This window comes from Clinocottus analis, unplaced genomic scaffold (genome assembly GCF_023055335.1).
Source record: "Clinocottus analis isolate CAN_PGR_092001 unplaced genomic scaffold, fCliAna1.0.p SCAF_5, whole genome shotgun sequence".
NCBI classification, from domain to species: Eukaryota; Metazoa; Chordata; class Actinopteri; order Perciformes; family Cottidae; genus Clinocottus; species Clinocottus analis.
In genome coordinates this window covers 20,769,482-20,789,515 of record NW_027176207.1, presented here as the reverse complement: position 1 = coordinate 20,789,515, position 20,034 = coordinate 20,769,482, and the positions used below count along the sequence as shown (strand labels likewise).

Below are 20,034 nucleotides of genomic sequence, written 5' to 3'. Positions count from 1 at the left end.
AAATGAGGCCGTATTATTTGATCATGTTTTTTTGGCATCTGGACGCAGTGAACACCGATTTAAATGTTACGCGAGCAGCTTGTTTTAACCACCAGCGAGCTGGAAATCCTCCGTGCTCCTCCACCTCCACGGGAGCAAGCGGCCCACTCGGCCCCGCTCAGCGGGAGGCTGAGGAGCAAACGGCGTGGGAGGACGTCGATGTGTGCGTTTGAGAGATAGTGTTCTCACGCTGTCAGAAAGTGGTCGTTGTTCTCTAAAAAAAATGAGCTAATGGAGCCGCAAAGGCGTCACCGACGGAGCAATTATCTTCCCGACTGCTGCACTGGAAGGATCACCGTGTAATGTGGCGTTTCCTACCTGCACAGTGTCGGGCATCTGGAAATCCTCTTGTTGCTGCAGCTCCACGTGCAGCCGGTGTTTCCCCTGGAGGCTCTCGTTGTCTCTCTGCAGTCGGCTCAGCTCGTCCGCCACCTGCTCCCTCGACTTCACCAGCACCGCCTGAACCGACCAGACAAAAACAAATCACTTCATCTCATCGTGTGTCAGCTTGTTCCCTCTCTCTCTCTCCCCCTCTCTCTCTCTTTGTCTGTCATGTGGAACGAGTCACTAGTGAAAAAGTGACTCGCCGGTTCTCAGGCGCTCCCTGCAGACCGATCGTTCCGCTCGGTGTAACATTCGAGCTGAATTCATGACGCCGCTGAGGCCCATATTTCTTGAGATTAAAGACACATGCAGCAGCAGGAATGTCTCATTTTTCTGGCTTTGAAGGCCCGTCGACGCACCACTCGCAGCTGCACTGCAGCTCACTCACTTCCTGTTTTTACAGAACTAATATGCATGTGTGTGTGTGTGTGTGTGTATATAATGTATAAAAAAGAATATCTATATATAGATATATATATATATCTATATATAGATATTCTTTTTTTATACATTATATACATGTGGGAGGAAGAAATGATTAGTTTACAAAATAGATCCACTTCCAGAAAAGTGGTTTAAATATAAATAGAACCTGTATAAGTCGCACTATCCTTCTAAAATGTGAACTTTTTTGGATTCAATGTGTTTTATGTATTTTTTCATAAAATATCTCCGGGTTTGGGACTGTCTGTTGGACAAAACAACTCATCCAAAGACGTCATTTTGAACTCTTAAAGCTTGCAACGGTAATTTTTACAATGTTTTTTTACTAAACTTACATTGCAAACATTTCCCCTGATTTACGGAGCGATGCGTACGGACAATCCCACGTAATCTACGGTGTATGAATCTGTATATTTCTGCATTTTTCCCTCCCATCTCTCGCTCAAACATGTCAGCAAACGGCGGTGAGGGACGTTCCCACAGAGAAGTAAATCCCCTAAAAACGCTACCGGGCTGCGATCGCGGCCGCTGGAGCCGGCTGTCAGAACTAAATAAGTACGATATGAAGAGCTTAACGTCTGGACCAGCGAGGCGCAAACACAGCTGGCGGGAAGCGGCGGCTGCTCACCATCTGCTCCTGCGTGTTCCTCTTGGCGTCGCCGAAGGCCTGCTGCAGGGTGGAGAGCAGCAGCTCCGACTCCTGGACTCTCTGCATGAAGGCCGACACCTGAACCAGAAAGACATGAAAATAAATTAAACATGGTGGAGACGAGATGAAGCCGGGAGAGAAACACTCAGACGAGGACGAACAGCTCGTAATCTGTTGAGTAAAAGCAGTAAAAAATGTATGTTTTTACTTAAATAAAGCATCATAATGATGGTTTCATCATACAGTATTCAGATGTTTTAATAGAGTACAAGCAGCAATACTACAGTGTACAAAATACTACACTACAAGTAAAAGTCCTGCATTCAAAAGCTTAAAAGAACAAAAGTATTGTATTGTAATGTGGATATATAGAGTTGGAGCTTGTCGCCTTTGTTTTTTGGTTTAAAAGCTCTACATTTGTTTTTTTTCTCCATTTTTTTGAAGTGAAAAGATGATTCAAGAGTTCAGACGGTACAGCGGCCTGTGGTGCATTCTGGGAACAGCGTGGTATTGGGAGGAATCCATTATCACTCATCATTAGTGGGCGTGTTGTGTGTCGGCGGTTTGTGAGAGGCCGTTTACCGAATGAAGGACGAGCTCACGGCTCAGATTCAGGTCATAAATGAAGTAAAATGCAGTTATTATCTGACAGAATAAGAATGGAAATACATAATTCTAGCTTTTTCATACACACACGTACATATTCACACACACAAATATATATATATTTTTACAAACAAAAAAAATATATTAAAAAATATATATATTTGAATTCTTTTTTTAATTATATATATATTTTGTAAAAAAAAAAAAAAGACCTGACGCCCAACAGCCAAGCAGCTCGTCTGCTTTGCGGCGTTGCGTAATCAGAGTAAGTGCTGCAATGCACTTCAGGGCCGACGGACTCTTCCCGAATCTACCACTCAACCAATCAAATTAGCCGCAGAGCTATCGAGCTACCGAGCTACCGTAGCCTCTCTGATGGCACCGAGCATGAATGTTACTGTAAATGTGTGCCGGCGCTACTGGAAGCACGACTTCTGGATGTTTGTGGGGGGAAACCTACGTAAAATAAGCTTCCATTTTAGCGAAGATATAATTCAGGACGGATATGCCGACGCTAACTGCCAGCTAACGGTACGCTATGCTAGACGCTATGCTAGACGCTAAGAAGATTCCTTATTGTGCTGTGAAGGAAGGAACTAGTGTATTCGGAGTTGAACGCATTTCTGTGCAGGTTGTTGAGCGCGTTTAATACGAGTCTAAATGCTTGCTTTGTTTATCCATAAGACACTTTATTTACTGAACAATAAGTGATCTTGACCACAAACTAGTTAGATGTGAGGCAACAACATCTATACGTGATATTTGCAGAGGCTTTCAAACTTAATTAGTTGGCATTTTTCATCGTTTCTGGTACTTATTGGAGAATTATCCATAAATCAGATTTGAGAAAACAAGTTTCTTAAACCTGCACAACTCGTTTGAGAATCGTCACAGTTTGTATTTTTCTTCAGTCTCGAGGGAATCCTCTGATACTCGTCTGTATATTAATGGGTACAATGCAAACAGGACCTGCTAAAAGTCCAAACCTTGGCGGAGGTTTCCTCGTTGCCCACTTTGACCGAGTCTTCCAGATTCTGCTTCTCCGTCATCGTCCTCTCCAGCTGGTCGTTGGCCTGACGCAGCATCACCTGCAGCTTCTTCACCTGGAAGAGACGGACAGTTTTTTCAAAACTGCCAAAACAAGCAGGTTCAGAATAACTGAAAGAGTGCCGGGCCGGACCTGGTCTCTCGTCTCGGCCTCTTGGCCCTGGATCGCCTGCAGCTGCTTCTCGTAGTTGGAGCACATGTCGCAGCGCCGGCCGAGCTTCCTGCCGGCGTTTTTCACCTGGTGGAGGAGCGACGACAGAAAAAAACACAAGAGCATTTAGCTGAGGCTTTAACCAAAGTGACTTAGAACAAAAATCATCACCATTTGTATACAAATTGCTCAGCTTGAGGTACCTTAACCCTCTGGACTTGAGGGTAATTTTCACGATTTTACATAATTTCTTAAATTCACCTTTCAAAAAGGCACTTGCATATGAGATACATACCCATGTGTTACATCTAAAAATGCAGAACAATCTCAGCTCTCTATATAATGAAGCACCATTGTCGCCAGGAACAAGTGTAAAGTGATAAAATGGCCCTAAAGCTGAAAAATGTACGCTTGGTTTTTGAAATTCTTCATCTATCTCTAGTGAAAACATAACTTTACTCATGTGGAAGAAGTGTTTTGGTGCCGGGAATTGGTTCACCAAAAGGTCTGAGGTTCAGAAAAGCAGTGAAATATATGACTAAAATGGTAGATACATGTAAATAAATGCCTAATACCAAATTTTGTCTGATCGTTTTTTGTGTAGAAGTGTTGTCTGTCACTACTACAAAATAGGTAGAATATATTTAAGTGAAAATATGCACGCAGCAGAGTTTTTAAAACATAATAAAATCCTCCGCACCTCTTGCTGCAGCAGGTTCCACTCGCTGTCGCTGACGAGCCGGTAGCCGGACGGCGACAGGAAGGCGGTGTCGGGCGCTTGCGAGATGCTGGACAGCAGCGACGCCGTCTCCTCCTGCTCGGGCGTCATGGCCTTGATGGCCTTCTCCTGGTCCTTGGTCAGCAGGAAGTGGCTCCCCGTCAGCTTCATGGAGCCGACGGACGAGGTCTCGCCGCTGCCACCGCCGGCGAGGTCCGCCGCGCCGCAGTCGGCGCCCACCAGGGGCCCGAAGTCGGACTCGTCCAGGTGGCTGGCCGACTTGGCCTTCAGGCCGATGCCGCCGAGGCCCTGCTGCTGCGACAGCGAGGAGGAGCCCAGGCTGTCCGTGGACTGGACCCGCCGCAGGTTCTCCTTGTAGGGGTCCGCCGCCACGTCGGTGTCTAAAGAGTGCAGGGAGCCGTGGGCGCTGTGGTTAGCATGAGGCTAAAGGAGGAAAAACAAGGGGAAAGACGTGAGAAATCTGGAAACTAGGACAATTATATCCCTTTAAATAGACATTTAACACTTTGAAAAACATGTTTTTGTTTATCTAGTTATTCAAGCAATCCCATATTCTTTAATTGTTTACAATATTATAGTGTATAGTTTCATTTTTGGATGCGTTTATGTGAACCATTCACTGAGACACTATGTTTTTTTGGTACATTTTTAAGCTCTGACATTCGTTATTGAACTTTTTTTCACCCCTAAACAAGGTGTGTAGAGCATGTTTTCAAGGTGTGCAGAGCATGTTTTCTTGTTTAAATATCCAAAATTAAAGCTTTTATTAAAGCCAGAAGCTGTAAAAAATAGACCTTGCCATTGCTGACGGTCTTTGAACGCATCACGAGTAACGAAGGCTTCACTCATATAAATGTTAAACTTGAATTCTGTTGCTTTTTTCTATTTAATCAAAACCTAATATCTAATATTGTGCACAAAATTAATCATTTGATGGCATCAGATCCAGTAAAAAACTGATTTCTGCACTCAAGTAAACCACGATTGACTCAAACAAAACATTAATCACTGAATGAATTAAAACTTGGCCGTAAACAGCGGAAACTTTAACAGGTTTGTCTTCCACAAAATGTTTATGGAGGAATAAAAAAAACATTGTTGGATCTCAATAATACACGCAAAGTGATCTGTTAATTAACAGTGAATAAAAACACGACAAGAAAAGACAAACGTGTGCTTTAAGGTCGAGGAAAAAGTCACAAAAATACACTTTTCATGTCAGTTTGGTCGCTTCTGCACTAAGAAGCATCGGTTAAAAGCTGCAGAGACCGGAGTGAAGGTGCCGCGTTGCCCGAGTGAAGCTCCTGTTACTCAAGAGGGAAAACATTATGACGTAAGACGCTAATGGCCGCCGCTCCGCTCCCCGAGGGCGCATCGCATTACGAGAGGCTCGTACCTCCTCCACGCTCAGCCCCAGGAAGGAATCCTCCAGAGGCTCGGTGTTGTCTCCTGCGTCCTCCTCCTGCCGCTCCTTCACTTGGCTCAGCAGCTCCTGCTCGTCTTCCTCCTTGGAGCGAGACGCAGGAAAGCATTTTTAAAAAAGGGGGTTTCCAAAGACGGATGTCATCATGTTGATGTGCCGTTTGTACAGTTAGTTCACTTTGTTGTGAAGGAAAACATAAATGCAAAAAGAGAAAAAGCCTACCTTTGAAAAAAAATTAAAAAAATTTTGCTCAACACTTTTAGAGACATTTATTTAAGTACATGTTCACTTTACATCAGTTTTCTACAACTTTAAACCAAATTTCCACGACTTTAAACCAAATTTCCACGACTTCAAACCAAATTTCCACGACTTCAAACCAAATTTCCACGACTTCAAACCAAATTTCCACGACTTCAAACCAAATTTCCACGACTTCAAACCAAATTTCCACGACTTTAAACCAAATTTCCACGACTTTAAACCAAATTTCCACGACTTTAAACCATATTTCCACGACTTTAAACCATATTTCCACGACTTTAAACCAAATTTCCACGACTTTAAACCATATTTCCACGACTTTAAACCATTTTTCAACAACTTTAAATTAAATTCCCACGACTTTAAACCAAACTTCCACGACCATGCGTTTGTGCTACCTGGTCCCTCTTCTTCATCTCCTCCACCTGGCGCAGCTGCTCCGAGGACAGCACGCTCTCGATGCGCTGCATGTCGCGCATGAGGAGCCGCTGAGACTCCAGGAACTGGTCGTTGGCTCTCTGCCAGGTGTGTTTCAGCTGGTTGTGCTGCTGCCGCTCCAGCTCCAGCTTGTGGCAGACTGGAGCGCCGAGGGAGAGGAACGACGAAGAGGAAGAGGAAGAGAGAGAGAGAGAGGAAGAGGATCAGGACTAAACCGATTCTGATCCGGTTTAGAGCTCCTCACAGTTACTTCAGGCTTTTAAAAAATGTAGTTTAGTCCGTTGATTCCCAACTTCTAAAGATTTAAAAGGTAAAGTATGATGACAAATATGATTATTATGGTTTGAATACACAAATATATTTTAGTTTCTGGACTGTGGAATATTCGGGAGCCACTAGATTGATTTTTTTACGTTTTTTTTACGCGGCAACGCAATTTATAAATTGTATGTATATATATATATATATATATAAAAAACATTTTTTAATGTTATCTGAAAGTAACAAAAAGGTACAATATTTCCCTCTGAGACGTAGTAGAGTATTACATGGAGGTACTTGTGACAAATTGTATTTAAGGACAGTACTTTCTAAAGATAAAATTTGAAGAAATTTAAAAAAAAGGCTTTGTTCCAACTCTCTCACACACACACACACACACACACACACACACACACACACACACACACACACACACACACACACACACACACACACACACACACACACACACACACATCTAATAAATGACTCTTTTTTAAAGTTTCCTCACTGATCTGTGTCACTAATGAGCTCTCAGATCTTTCTCTCTGAAGTCTCCTCCTCTCGTCACGCCGTGCAGCCGCGACGTTTCCTCTCAGGATCAAAAGGACTTCCACTATTTAAAAACATAAAAAGTACCTTCGTGGAGCTCTCTCCGTAGCTTCTCGGCGTCTTCCTGCAGGACGGACTTCTGGGTGTTCAGCACGGCGACGTACATCTCCAGGTCGGTGCGACACGACTTCTCAGCCTCCAGGACGTGATTCAGCTCCTTCACCTGCGAGAGGAACGACCAAGACGAGAGGAACAGCTTTCACCTGTTTACTTTCCCTCCGAGGTTAAAAACATCAGAAGTTACCGTCACTGCAGAAGGAGAAGCGGCAATATTTCATATTCTGGCCAAAGAAGAAGCCGTAAAAACAGTTTATGAGATAAAACCAGGGTTCATGCACAGTTTGACCAGTGGATTTCCATGACTTTTAACCAAATTTCCACGACTTCTATACATATTTTCATGACTTTAAACCAATTGTCAATGACTTTAAACCAATTTCTCATGACTTTTGCATGACTTTTCTATGAGTTTAAATCAATTTCCATGACTTTAAACCAAATGTCCATGAGCAAACAGTGTGAAATGTGTTAAAAAGTGATAAAATGTAGTATTTAAACTAACAATGAGGATTCAAAGCATACAGTAAACCTTAAATGACTCAAATGAATGAGAGACAATAGTTTAAAAGAATAAACATTTATATAGATGCCTGCGTGTATGCTGCTGATATTTCGAGCCTCTTTCTTTTAAAAGTATTTCAAACTCAGCGTGAATGAACGACATGAACACATGAATATAACACATTTACAGGACTTTTACCACACTTTGGGGACTTTTCAGGACTTTTCCAGGCCTGGAAATAACCATTTTAAAATATCATGACTTTTCCAGGTTTTCCATGACCAGAGGAACTCTGACGATCAGATCCTGACTCACCTTGGACGCCTCCAGCTCCTTCACCCGGTCCTCGGCCGTGGTCAGCCGGGCTTTCAGGGCGGCGATCTCCTGCTCCATGGGCATCACCACCGAGCGCAGCTTCTCCGCGTCCTCCTGCGCCTTGAAACAAAAAGGTTTTCAACACTCTTGGATCACAACTACAAATTTCAAGCTAACATTAACACACAAAACCAGGATTTGTTTACAGCGCACCACGCGGCGTTGTCAAACTCTTGTACTTCTGACTTCATAAGCCCGTTCTCAACGCCACATCGCTCACAAGAGAACTCAAAGCAACCAAAGATATAAAAAAGGGAAACACGTGCAGCGATTGTAACAAAGAAACATGATTCATTGAAAAGCTGCGTTTTAGTTTAAAAGGAATTCTCCATTTTAATCCATTTCAACAGGATTACTTCACCTGGAGAGCCGAGTAATGTATACAATTTATTTATATATTTGTTTTTATTTAGGGGGGAAACTATTTCTATCATATTTTTTTGGCACTTAAATTTGTATTCATTTAGATATATTATTTGTGCAATACTTTTATACACAGGTTTACATACACTTAGTTATTTTATTTTTATTCCATCTGTATGTTTAATATTCTTCTTACCTTTTAATTTTTAAATGTTGTTTTATTACTGTTCTACTGTTTATTTATATTACTTCATCTTTATTTACTTGTGAGCAATGCTGCTGTAATCCTGTAATTTGTAAATAAAGGATTATTTTATTTTATTAACATCAAACATGAAGACAAAAATAAGGTTTGTTAGACAATGTCCTAATTTCCATGTAAAGATGTTATAATACTTGTTATAATGTTTTAAGACAAGCAGTAATTGATTAGGTTTCTGTCAGACATGTGAACCTATAAATCTCTCTTTCCACTTCTCTGTAAAAACACAACAACATGAATAAATGTTTAACACAAAGTTTAAAAGTTGAGCCTACTTTTTTCATGGCGTCCTCCAGGTTCTCCTCCTCCTGGCCCTCGGTGAGGCGGCGCCTCAGCTCCCCCAGTTCCCTCTCCACTGCCTCCCGGTACTGGTTCCACTGGGCCCGCTCCTGCTCCAGGCGCTGGTGGAACTGGACCTCGTACTCGCACACGGTTTCTGGTCAAAATAAGGTGTGTGACTGAAGATGTGTAGTTGTGATTTCCTTCCTCCTGTCCACGTGAGAGACGCACTTTCTACCTTTCATGATGGCCTGCAGCGAGGCTACCTCCTCCTGCCACTGGCTGCGGACCTGGTCGATGGCTTCCTGCTTGGTGTTCTCCGACAAGGTGGCGACCGTCTTGATGGTCTCCACCTCGGTCCGGGCGTGAGACAGCTGGTCCAGGACGCAGCTCAGCTCGACCTGGGCGCCCTCCAGGACCACGTTCTGCCTCTTCAGCTCCTCTGGAGGAGAGACAGAGGGAGCACAAACACAGCAGGGTGAGGAAGAGGAAGAGGGAAGAAGAAGCAGCATTCGCGCACGCCGTTGTAGTCCGTGGTTCACGGATCCTCACCTTCTTTGGACATGTAGAGCTCCTTGAACTTGGCTCGCTTCTGGTTGAACTCGGCCTCCAGCTGCTGCTTGAGTTTGATGAACTCGGCCCGCTCCTGCTCCAGAGCGGCCACTCGCTGCTGGAGCACCTCTGGGTGACGGAGAAGACGACAACAATAGACACACACACACACACATTAATCGTCTGGTAATGATGCAAATATAAAAAACACAACCTTGAAATTAAAAAAGACAAGAATGTGCAAATTCTACTTGCATTCAGAAAATGCAAGTAGAAAAAAAAGACAATAAACAATCAAATTACAATATGACAATAAGGGTTAATTTCAGGTTCTGGTTCCAGCTTTTCTTCTTCAATGGTTGTAAATATTTTTGTACATTTGGTACTGTGGTTGTGAATATGGTTTTGTCGTTAAAATAATGAAAACAAGATGATTTGAAGATGTAGATTTGGGCTCCGGGACGTGCTCTCTGACATTTTATAAACCAAAAGAAATATTCAAGACAATAATTCATCACCATTTGTATCCCCAGTTTCACATAATTAATTGAAATAGAAACTTATAACAAAATATATGAGTACTCTGGTTTATTGAGCAGTCAAAGCTAGAAAGCAGCTGTGCGGTTTATATTATTTTATACTCCTTTAAGTCAGCAAAACCTTTCCTGATGCAGACATAATGAATCTTTACTGCTTTCCTCTGCTGGACTTCATCACACAACCCTGAGCTCTGACTTGTGGACCTGCAGCGAGGCCAACGTATCCACTGTCACCGATTCCTTTTCCATATCATGTTTCATATCATGATGAAGCACATCCTCTGCAGGATACTTAATAGTCCTTTTAAACAAACACTCCAAAAAGTCTAAACTGAAGAACAAAAGTCATCCAAACTGGCTCAAAGTCACATGTTCCATTGTTTGTTTTTCTCCGACACCCAGAGCTGCTTTTACATCTCATCTACTTCCCTTCTTATTCGAGCCCGGCGGACCGCGGCCAGAAAGCCAACGATACCCTCAAAACACCGACAAAGGGAACGGAAACACTGACGGCCGCGAGCAGCCGAGCGCTTCGGGGGCTCAACACCGCGATCATGTGACAGCCGAGCGGACGCCGAGGCAGAAATTCCATCGCCGCACGTCCACGTGGCTTCTTGTTGAATTGTTTACGCATGAAAAACACACAGCGATACTTTTGCTTCTGTGGTTATACACTTATAAAAACTACCCAACCGAGAGTCTGTCCTGGTGTAAGAAACTCAGATCACATGAATCACCATGTTAAAAAAAGTAATTATTAACCAATTCACCTTGAGTAAATAGGATTTAGAGATTATAGAGGAGCGTAAACAGGGTCGATATAGACCTGACTTTACCTCGGAGCACTTAGGTAAGGTTTTATTATGTGCAGTAAAATAAAAAAGACCGCATGCTATAAAGCCGACACTTACTGCCTCATCACCTGTTGAAAAAAAGGACCATATCATGATTATTTTCTCCTTAGTTTGACCTTTTACACCGAAAGGAACAAGCACATATTGATACAGCTGAAAAGACAGATAAGGAAAAATCACAGGAGAGGAAAAAAAATGTTTTTTTGCCCCTGATTTTACATTTTACATTTGAACCATCAGAGTGTTTCTAGTCGATCGATAAACCAAAAGCTGTATTACACTCTGCTAAAGCCGTTACAACATCAGCCGCTTCCAAATATTGATTGAAATGACCAACACTAAATCACACACCGACACTCTCTTGGACAAAACTTACTCAAATGATCAAATGGAGGAAAAGCATTTATAAGCTTAAAGCAGTGATTGAAAAAAAAGCCACCTGTCAATCACTAGTATTGGGCGTTTGTCTCGCGTTTCCACGCCAGTGAATCTGCGGGATGGAAACGAGACTCATTTCAATCCCAAATGATGCATATGGGGAGGAAGTATGTTGTTGCTAAAGCCGGATTTAAGTACGAGAAGTGAAACCTACGAGCAAAAAAACTTCTATTCCTTTCAAATCTTTCTACAGAATTAAAAGAAACCAGATGAGTACGGCGTCCCGCCCCTCTGGCAGGAGGCAGCTGTCCATCAGGACAAAGACCTCACAAGAACAGTTTCTTCACATCAGCATTTGGGTTCGTCAATAAACCCCAACAACTCTGACACTGTTACTCACTCTACACAGCTTTTTTTGTTAAAATGGACTTTACATTTTGATAAAACACTTCTGTAATCCATTTACCATATTTTTCTATCTGTGTTTATTTTGGTTTAAGTTTATTGTCATGCACCTTTCACCCAATTACATGTGTAACATCATAATGGTAGAAATAAACAGTTCACTGATTTCTGATTCTGGACCCCAACATGGTCCCCGGACCCCTGTTTGAGAACCACCTCCTGCTGGATCAACCTTTCTGTATTATGGTGCAACTCCTCGACTGTGCAGGACACACACACACACACACACACACACACACACACACACACACACACACACTTAAATATATAATCCATATGAGCCACATTAACAGACCGACAAGGCCTAGAACACATTAGTCAGACTAGCTTTAGCTCCCAGCTAACCAGCTAGCATGTAGCCAGCTAGGAAAGAGAACATTATATATAAATATTATATTATTCAGAGATGGAAGTAAAGCTTCAGTAACTTCCCACTAACTAGTCCATGTCCACGTTTAACTGCGTAGTGTTAAATGTCCAGAATGAGCCAGTGACACGTCGCCCATGAAGATGCTAACTGAGCTAATGTTGTCAGGGATGCACACACAGGGCCGCTGGCTTCGCTCCTTCTCCCACAAACACGCAACACAACAACCCGCAAACGCGAACATGTTTACCGTCATGTTGGGACGACACAGGGGGTCCCGAGGCCTGCTCGGCCATGGTTTTCCTGACGCGGTTACCGGGAGTGTCCAAGAAAACAGGCTAACATCACAACTCCTGTTAAGCCGCCGGGGAAGGGCGAAGAGTGCGGATTCCGGTAAGACTTTCAAAATAAAATACACATCGTCACGGCTCGACGATATATTTTACAAATATTCTAACAATGAAAAAAAAAATAGTAGTAATATTGTTAGGAATGTTAACTTTGTAAAGCCACGTCCTTTTAATGTTGTTGTTTTTTTTGTTTTTTTTAAAGATTTACAATTTTGCTACGCTAACAGCTTTCCCACTTCCTGTTTACTAAATGTTATTCCGTTCTTCCCTTTCAAAATAAGATAATTTGAATTTATATTTTTTTTTATTCAAGTATCAAGTTTCACGTTCAGCTTTAGTTTATCTCTTTGTGATGAAAAAAAAATATTATTTAAAAAGGCAGCCGCCTAAAAAACTGTTTACTAACGTCGCTTCACGGTTATAAAACGAATGTAACATGAGGTTAATTTACGAGGAAGTGAAAATATAAAGAAACTCGGAAATGGATGCAGTGCTCTGCTCTGGCTCTGAACGTCAGTTCTCATCAACATCCCTAAATATTCTTAATAAGAAATGGATGCATACAACATTGGCAGAGACTTAAGAGTATAATTTCCCATAAAACATCACACATATGTATACATTTGGCACGCTAAGTAAATTCTCCCAGACTTCAGACACACACAAAGACACGCACACATGGTGGGGTCACTGGAGCATGACAGAGGTCTCAGCCTTCAACTCCGAAAAAAAACTGCCATGCAAATACAACACATGATGACACATTGTCAAATCTTGCCCTCTGCTTTTATCACTCATTTACTGAGACGTTTCAAGATACTTTAACCGCCCCGAAGACGTCAGCGGTTCAGAGAAGGTGAGGCACATTCTGAGTATTCAGAAAGAAGAAGTTGATGATGAACATTTTGGTCTTTTTTTAAATTAATTAATATTATATATAGATGTGTCTGTATTCAGGACTTTTATGTGCTTCCATGTGTGATTAAATTTCACAATATCCTGCGAGACTTCTTTTTGAAGAAGCAGTATTTACTCAACTTTGCTGGAAGTTGGCAGGAAGCTGTTGTAAAGAGGATATGAGGCGATGAGGGTGAGAAGATAAACAGGAAAAAACATAACATTTATTTAATTCTGTTCATGCCGATAAGGGGACTGGAATACATATTTTTAGCTGGCGTACACTATCAAGTGAGGTCACGCCAACTACAGCCGAACAAAAGCTTTTGTTCACAGTTTTGGTCGACTTCTTCACTAGAAAAAAGCCCCTAGAGATTGTTAAGAGGCTTGTTTGAGTGTCAGAGTGTGAACAAAAACACCAAAATAACCTTGAGACTTAGTCAACGCACAAAAAAGGGGAAGTGGTGAAGCATCTTATTTCCAACCCTCAGTTCTGTATACTGAAAAGTAATAAGTCAGATGTCTCCTTGGAGTGAAGAAACACTTTTCTTGCAGCTTTGACCTGATTTTCTTTATTCTCTTTAATCTCCTTTAGTCGAGCAGAGCTCCCCATGGCTCTTTTGCGCGACTACATCTGGTTGTGGGTGATACTTGTGATTATTTTTGCGTGTGCGGTGATCGTCCTCCTCTTCATCTTCATCAACAAGTGCATATCAAGAACAGGTAGGTGCGAATCCTTTCCACACACATGTTGGACGTATCCAAATCACACACTTTTCTCCTTTTTCTTTTATTGTGAAATAAATGCTACTAATGTAATGTGATAATCTGAAGGAAAGCCAAGTGGTGAAATGTTATTTAATGAATCTTTTGACTCATGTTTTCACACCTCAGCAGGGTCAGTTTTGATTTGAAACACTATTAAGAACATCCCAGGCAAATATAATGTACAGAACATGTTAAATATAATCCAAAACAAAGTGTGTTTTTCTGTGGGAAATTTGAAATAATGACCTTAGTATTTATAAAATCACACCATTTATCTTGTAAAACCTCATACAGACAAAACAAAAAATGCTCTAGCATGAATTTAATAGTGGTGGAAGAAGTATTCAGATACTTTAAAGTACTTAAAGTACTGTGGAAATACTCCAAAACAAGTAAAAGTCCTGCATTCAAAACGTTAAATAAAATACTGTCAGTATTATCAGCAAAGTTTACTTTAAGTATGAAAAGTAAAAGTACTGAAATGTCCTCCCTCGCTGCATTAATGTGGATGTTGTATTTTAACTTCTTCATATCCTGTTGGCTATTTTTATCCTGTTTAACATTTTGTTTTCAGCTTTGTCATAATCTATTTTCCAGCTGAGTCTTTTTAGAGTTTATTTAGCTGGAGAGGATTTTCCTGACCCAGAAAGGAAACACTTCATCACAAACATTTCAACATCAAAACATCTGGAGACACGTTTGCATCTGGGCAGGAAGGGGATACAAGGATGGGAGTCAAAAAAGTACAACGATGTCGTCGAGAAATGTGAAAATTAGACCTGAAAAACAGAATTAACAGAAAACAATGGGTAGCGTTTAAACAGAGTTTGTGTCCGGCGGCTCGGCAGCGTTGGTCAGTGACAGCTGCTCGCAGCGAGCGCGTCTGTTGCAGCACAATCGTTGCGTGTTGGTGGACAGTTTGACATCTCAGAGGGAGACAAGAGTGATAATCTGTTAATAAGCTGCAGCATATCATAATCCTCAGCTGCATATGTTAGTGGGAAGTGAAACACAAGAGACATGAGCTCGTATAGCTGCTGGAAGGAATACTCAGCTACTTAAAAAGGGCACGAAACTGTACAAGTTGCTATAAAATATGACATACCACGTTTATATGTGTGTGTACACTATGATATGTGTATGAAACTTGCATAATATCTGATGTTTCACCATAAAAGTTAACCATTTTATCATCAAATGACCACAGTAAACAGTTTAATCTCTGTTGTATTACTATGGATTAGCATGAGCATTTTAGAAATGTATATGTTATTTATATTTCCTGTGTGAGCATGAAGTAGCATACAGAGGAAATACTTTATAAATTTATGTTCCTTTTTTATCATTTTATTTTCAGTTCATACAGGTTACAAGCTGAATCAAACTAGACAAAAAATGATAATAATACATAAGATATAGAGCAAAACAACACAGACATAAATCTCCATCCTCCATCTTGAACCTGCTGCTGTCACTATGAAATATTAATGAATGTTGTTTTGCACTTAAAGAATAATGTATTTCCCTCGAGAAGAAGGCCGTATTCAGTCTGAATATGAGGCCTTCATGTTCACACCGAGTTTCAAGTACATGCTGAATTTACTGGAAAAAGAAGAGAACAGAAGAAGCAAGTTTCATTTTTATCATTTAACTACCTGTTTTTATTCTTTCATAATACTGTATTCGCACAAATGAAAAGCCAGAACAGAAAGAGAAAGCAAACCCGAGACACGCTGGCATCGTGAGGATGAACGAATCGCTCTGAAGAAAAACTATTGTGATCGTACGGATTGTTGTTATTATTAGTGCTGCCTTCTGGATCTGATTAGCTGAGATGAAACTTTAATGATCCTCCAGGGAAACAGGGATCATTTGTGTATAAATCTAAATATAAACATGATTTAATGTGCACATGTTTATTGTTAAGCTTTCAAATGATTATGTCGTACTTAAAGCTGAAAGAAAATAAAGAACTGACAACATAATCCTGCTTTCCCCCAAAATAATAACTCTCTGGTTTACATGATGCTCAGAGCAACAAAGTAAAACAAACTTTTTACGCTTTTCTGCTTCCTGTGATGCTCAAATTTAACTTTTCTCTCTTTTTTTCCAAAGGAAAACACAGAATCACAAAGTTTCCCCGAAGTTTTTCCGACTTCAATGTCAAGTATGAATATTCATATTAAAAACATGTTGAATATATTCGGCCTAAATGTTCGGTACAAAGGAAAAGTTTCACGTTTAATGAGATGCACTTGTTCTCTTTGTTGGAACATGAAACTTTAACTTTGTGGCTTCATATTTGAAAAGGACAAATATGTGTCATCAATCTTGTCATTTAACTCTGGACAACAAAGTACACACACATATTTCCTTCAATGTGTAACTGTTCCTTGGGGTCAGATTGCGCAACACTGAACCGCGAAACACAAAACATTTCTTCTTCTTGATTTCTCAGGAGCAACCAATACCAGGAGAGAAACTTTGATTCAGAGACGCCTCCGCTGCCTCCTCGCACACAGTTTCTCACAGCAGGCAAGACGCAACACACAACACACACACACAGTACACAACATTTCACCACTGATGACCGTACAAAATAAGTGTTCACTGTTCAACATAGGTTAAAAAAATTAGCGCTTTAAAATTTGTGTTTTAGTCAAATTAGGAAAGATGTGAAAAACTAAATTTACAGAGTTTGGAAACACTACCAGGTTTGTCCACACGGGGCGCCAGAAACAACAGCACATGAAAGTTCCTTGTGGTAGCTTTAAGTCGGGTTTTGAGTGCTTCTTCCATCACTAGTTTTAGCCATATAAAAAATATTTACGTATATTTTGATGGCATCAAACAGACTCTTTTGTGAGGGCGTCAAAAAAATATAAAACTCTCTATTATTGCCGCAGTCAAACTGTCACACTGTTATATTGTAACTCCTGAAATGTAGTACAAATAAACTCGGCCTTAATACAAAATGTGTTGTTTCAGAGGCCCAAAGCTACGAGAATCTGGCTGAGGAGAACGTGCAGAACTTTTCAGACTACGAACAGAGCGTTCCCGACTACGTCCAGGACATTCCCGACTACGTCCAGGGCGTTCCCGACTACGTCCAGGGCGTTCCCGACTACGTCCAGGGCGTTCCCGACTACGTCCAGGGCGTTCCCGACTACGAGCAGGACACTCACGACTACGAGCAGGACGTCCACGACTACGAGCAGGACGCTCACGACTACGAGCAGGACAAGCAGCCTGACTATGTGAAGCATGAGGAAGAGGAGGAGGACACGTTGCCTCTTCCTCCTCCGTACGAGGATGCAGATCCAGCGGCGGACAACACCTCGACGGAGGACTACGACGACATCGGAGGTGAAGACAAAAACGAGGACGACGATGACGAAGAGGACTACGACGATGTGGGTTAAGACCGCATGAGGACAGGGAGAGAGATTATTATATTAAAAAAAGACATTTTTGACTCTTATAGCTGTATCCTGCTGAGCAGAGAGATCAGAACGAAGTTACTCTGGCATTTTTTTAAATATTATTCATATAAAATAAAAAAAGGTTGAGTTATCTGTATTTTCTGTGTATTTTTGTATTGTATATAAATACTGTTTGAGTACCGTTTGTTGAAAACAACAGTGCCTTTTTTTTAAATATGAAAAAGTAAAAGTCGGGTTACAAGCCGCTCCTACTTTTGGCGGGTGTCCAAGCTGTAGCAAGCTAGCGCTGTTTAAGCTCTCAGCGGGGGAGCTAGCGGAGACACGTAGCGGCTTGTAACACGACTTTTACAGTACTTGAAAGTATCGATTGATTAGTGTACAATGTTATATATATATATACATATAAGTGTATATATAGTATAGCTGAAATCAGTAAATCTCTTTCCCACAAGTAGCTGTATTCTCTTTTTCAACAACATCCATCATTTTCTTTTTAATTGAGTGACACCAGTGGTTGTATTGCGTCCCCCTGGTGGCAGCAGGGTCCTGCTCAGCCTCTCAGTCAGCTTGTACTCTATGATTATGCGTAATATATCCAAATATTGGATCCAAAAAGGGGCAAAAATCTGCAGTAATTTGATCTCCATTTATGAAAAAGCACCCTACGCCAACAGTTTGGTGACCTACATACATAATCTCTCACACACTGACCACATAATGATATGCTGTCAGTCATCACTGCTTCACTGGGCTCTGGGAAGTTTGGATGGATATAAGTGGGTTTGGATGCCCTCCGTTTGGGATTAAGAGCGCTGATCCAAAGAGACGAGGCAGGAAACAAAAAATGCACAAAAAAGAAGGTGAAAGTCTGAAACATTTAGTCAATAATAAAAAAAAAACAGCCCAAACCCACGAAGGCCACTGACGTTGAATAATGGTAACATGTGACAAAAAGTCAAATTACTTTCTACACAATTGTAAGCGGTACATAAACATTTAAATATTGGGTATTTACAGATTGCAATAGGATTTTAATCAGATATGAGGACATGTCTATGTGTATATCAATGTGCTGTTATTGCGGACCTTTATAACCTCTCCCATAAGGAAGTATTATAATCTATAAAACAAGTATGTCTCATATTGTCATTCATAATTTTTGTATATAATCCAGGGAGAGTTTTGATTGTCGACTACATTAATAAACACATATATCTTCTTATAATGTGGTTGTTGTAAAGAGTGACCGTGTTGTTGTGAATGAATGGCTCTCTGCCTCGAACAACGACAGGGAAGAAAAATCGCTACGTTTTCTCGGGGACTTTTATTTTGGAAAATCTAAAACGGAAGTTCGGCTCGAGCTAAAGACGCTAGCTTGAAGCAGCAAAAAGCGATTATTAACAGTATTGTTTCCAAATTAGTTTTATTCAAATTACTGCAGCTATTTCATGATCAATTAATGTGTCAATTATATTCTCATATATATATATATATATATATATATATATATATATATATATATATATATATATATATATATGCCAAAAAAAAAATGGCCAAAAAAGTATGGCCAAAAAAAAAGTATGACAAAAAAAAAATTTTGACCAAAAAAAAGGATGAGAAATAAAAGTCGACAAAAAAGTTATGGCATTATGACAAAAAAAAGATGAAAAGGTTGAAATGATAAGATAAAATGTCTAAATCATGAGATAGTAAGTGTGCATGCGCTGCTTGTCTTCACATGTCTTCATCCCCTCGCTGGTCTAACAAGCTAACTATGCAAGCTAAATGATGACGTTTAAGCTCAACAAATATTAGCATTGCTTTTAATGTAGCTGTTGCTGTGTTTCTCAAAGGAGGCGACCGCAGACTGCACCCAGCCTTTAAAACAACAACTGTCATCTCAGCCGTCCTGCTAACGCTGATGTAATGTGTTGTAAAGTAACGCACATGTTGTAACTGTGCACCGAGTCGTACTCTGTCGTTTAGACGGGCGCTCTGCGGTGGAAAGTGTGTTAGCATAAAAGCATTAAGAAAGAGAATGAAGAACAATAGTGAGTCCAAGCATATTTTGGTTTATTCATGCTGCTGTGGCTGCAGGCTCCGCCATCAGCAGTGTATGCGCACTTACTATCTCATAATTTCGATTAAAAAAAAAAGTTTTTTCTCATAATCATGGCTTTTTTTTGTCGACTTTTATTTGTCATACTTTTTTTGGCCATCCTTTTTTGGCCATTTTTGTTTTTTTTGGTCAAACTTTTTTTGGTCATACTTTTTTTTGGTCATACTTTTTTTTTGGCCATACTTTTTTTGGCCATTTTTGTTTTTTTTGGTCAAACTTTTTTTGTCATACTTTTTTTTGGTCATACTTTTTTGGGTCATACTTTTTTGTCATACTTTTTTTTGTCATACTTTTTTTGTCATGTTTTTTCTTTTGGTCATACTTTTTTTATTTTTTTTATTTGTCATACTTTTTTTGGCCATCCTTTTTTGGCCATTTTTGTTTTTTTTGGTCAAACTTTT

At 40.6% G+C, this 20,034-nt stretch overlaps 1 protein-coding gene and 1 long non-coding RNA gene across 3 annotated transcripts in view; one reads left to right on the top strand and one right to left on the bottom strand.

The window, feature by feature from the left end:
- rabep1 (rabaptin, RAB GTPase binding effector protein 1) overlaps window positions 1–12,438 on the bottom strand; it is a 47,985-nt gene extending 35,547 nt beyond the window's left edge. For both annotated transcript variants that reach the window (XM_068599964.1, XM_068599963.1), the window contains exons 1-13: window positions 12,304–12,438; window positions 9,451–9,579; window positions 9,137–9,340; window positions 8,895–9,055; window positions 7,935–8,054; window positions 7,085–7,220; window positions 6,145–6,323; window positions 5,456–5,566; window positions 4,021–4,482; window positions 3,303–3,407; window positions 3,109–3,225; window positions 1,496–1,594; window positions 358–498 (exon numbers count right to left, since the gene is read on the bottom strand). In XM_068599964.1, the coding sequence (XP_068456065.1) occupies window positions 358–498; window positions 1,496–1,594; window positions 3,109–3,225; window positions 3,303–3,407; window positions 4,021–4,482; window positions 5,456–5,566; window positions 6,145–6,323; window positions 7,085–7,220; window positions 7,935–8,054; window positions 8,895–9,055; window positions 9,137–9,340; window positions 9,451–9,579; window positions 12,304–12,349 (2,010 nt within the window). In that variant the 5' untranslated portion in view covers window positions 12,350–12,438. The remainder of the gene's footprint in view (window positions 1–357; window positions 499–1,495; window positions 1,595–3,108; window positions 3,226–3,302; window positions 3,408–4,020; window positions 4,483–5,455; window positions 5,567–6,144; window positions 6,324–7,084; window positions 7,221–7,934; window positions 8,055–8,894; window positions 9,056–9,136; window positions 9,341–9,450; window positions 9,580–12,303) is intronic.
- A 1,506-nt stretch (window positions 12,439–13,944) lies between these two features.
- LOC137802181 (uncharacterized) lies at window positions 13,945–16,615 on the top strand. The gene is made up of 3 exons (XR_011079957.1): window positions 13,945–14,023; window positions 16,184–16,235; window positions 16,527–16,615. It is a non-coding gene; the product is annotated as an uncharacterized lncRNA (long non-coding RNA).
- Window positions 16,616–20,034: the final 3,419 nt, after the last annotated feature.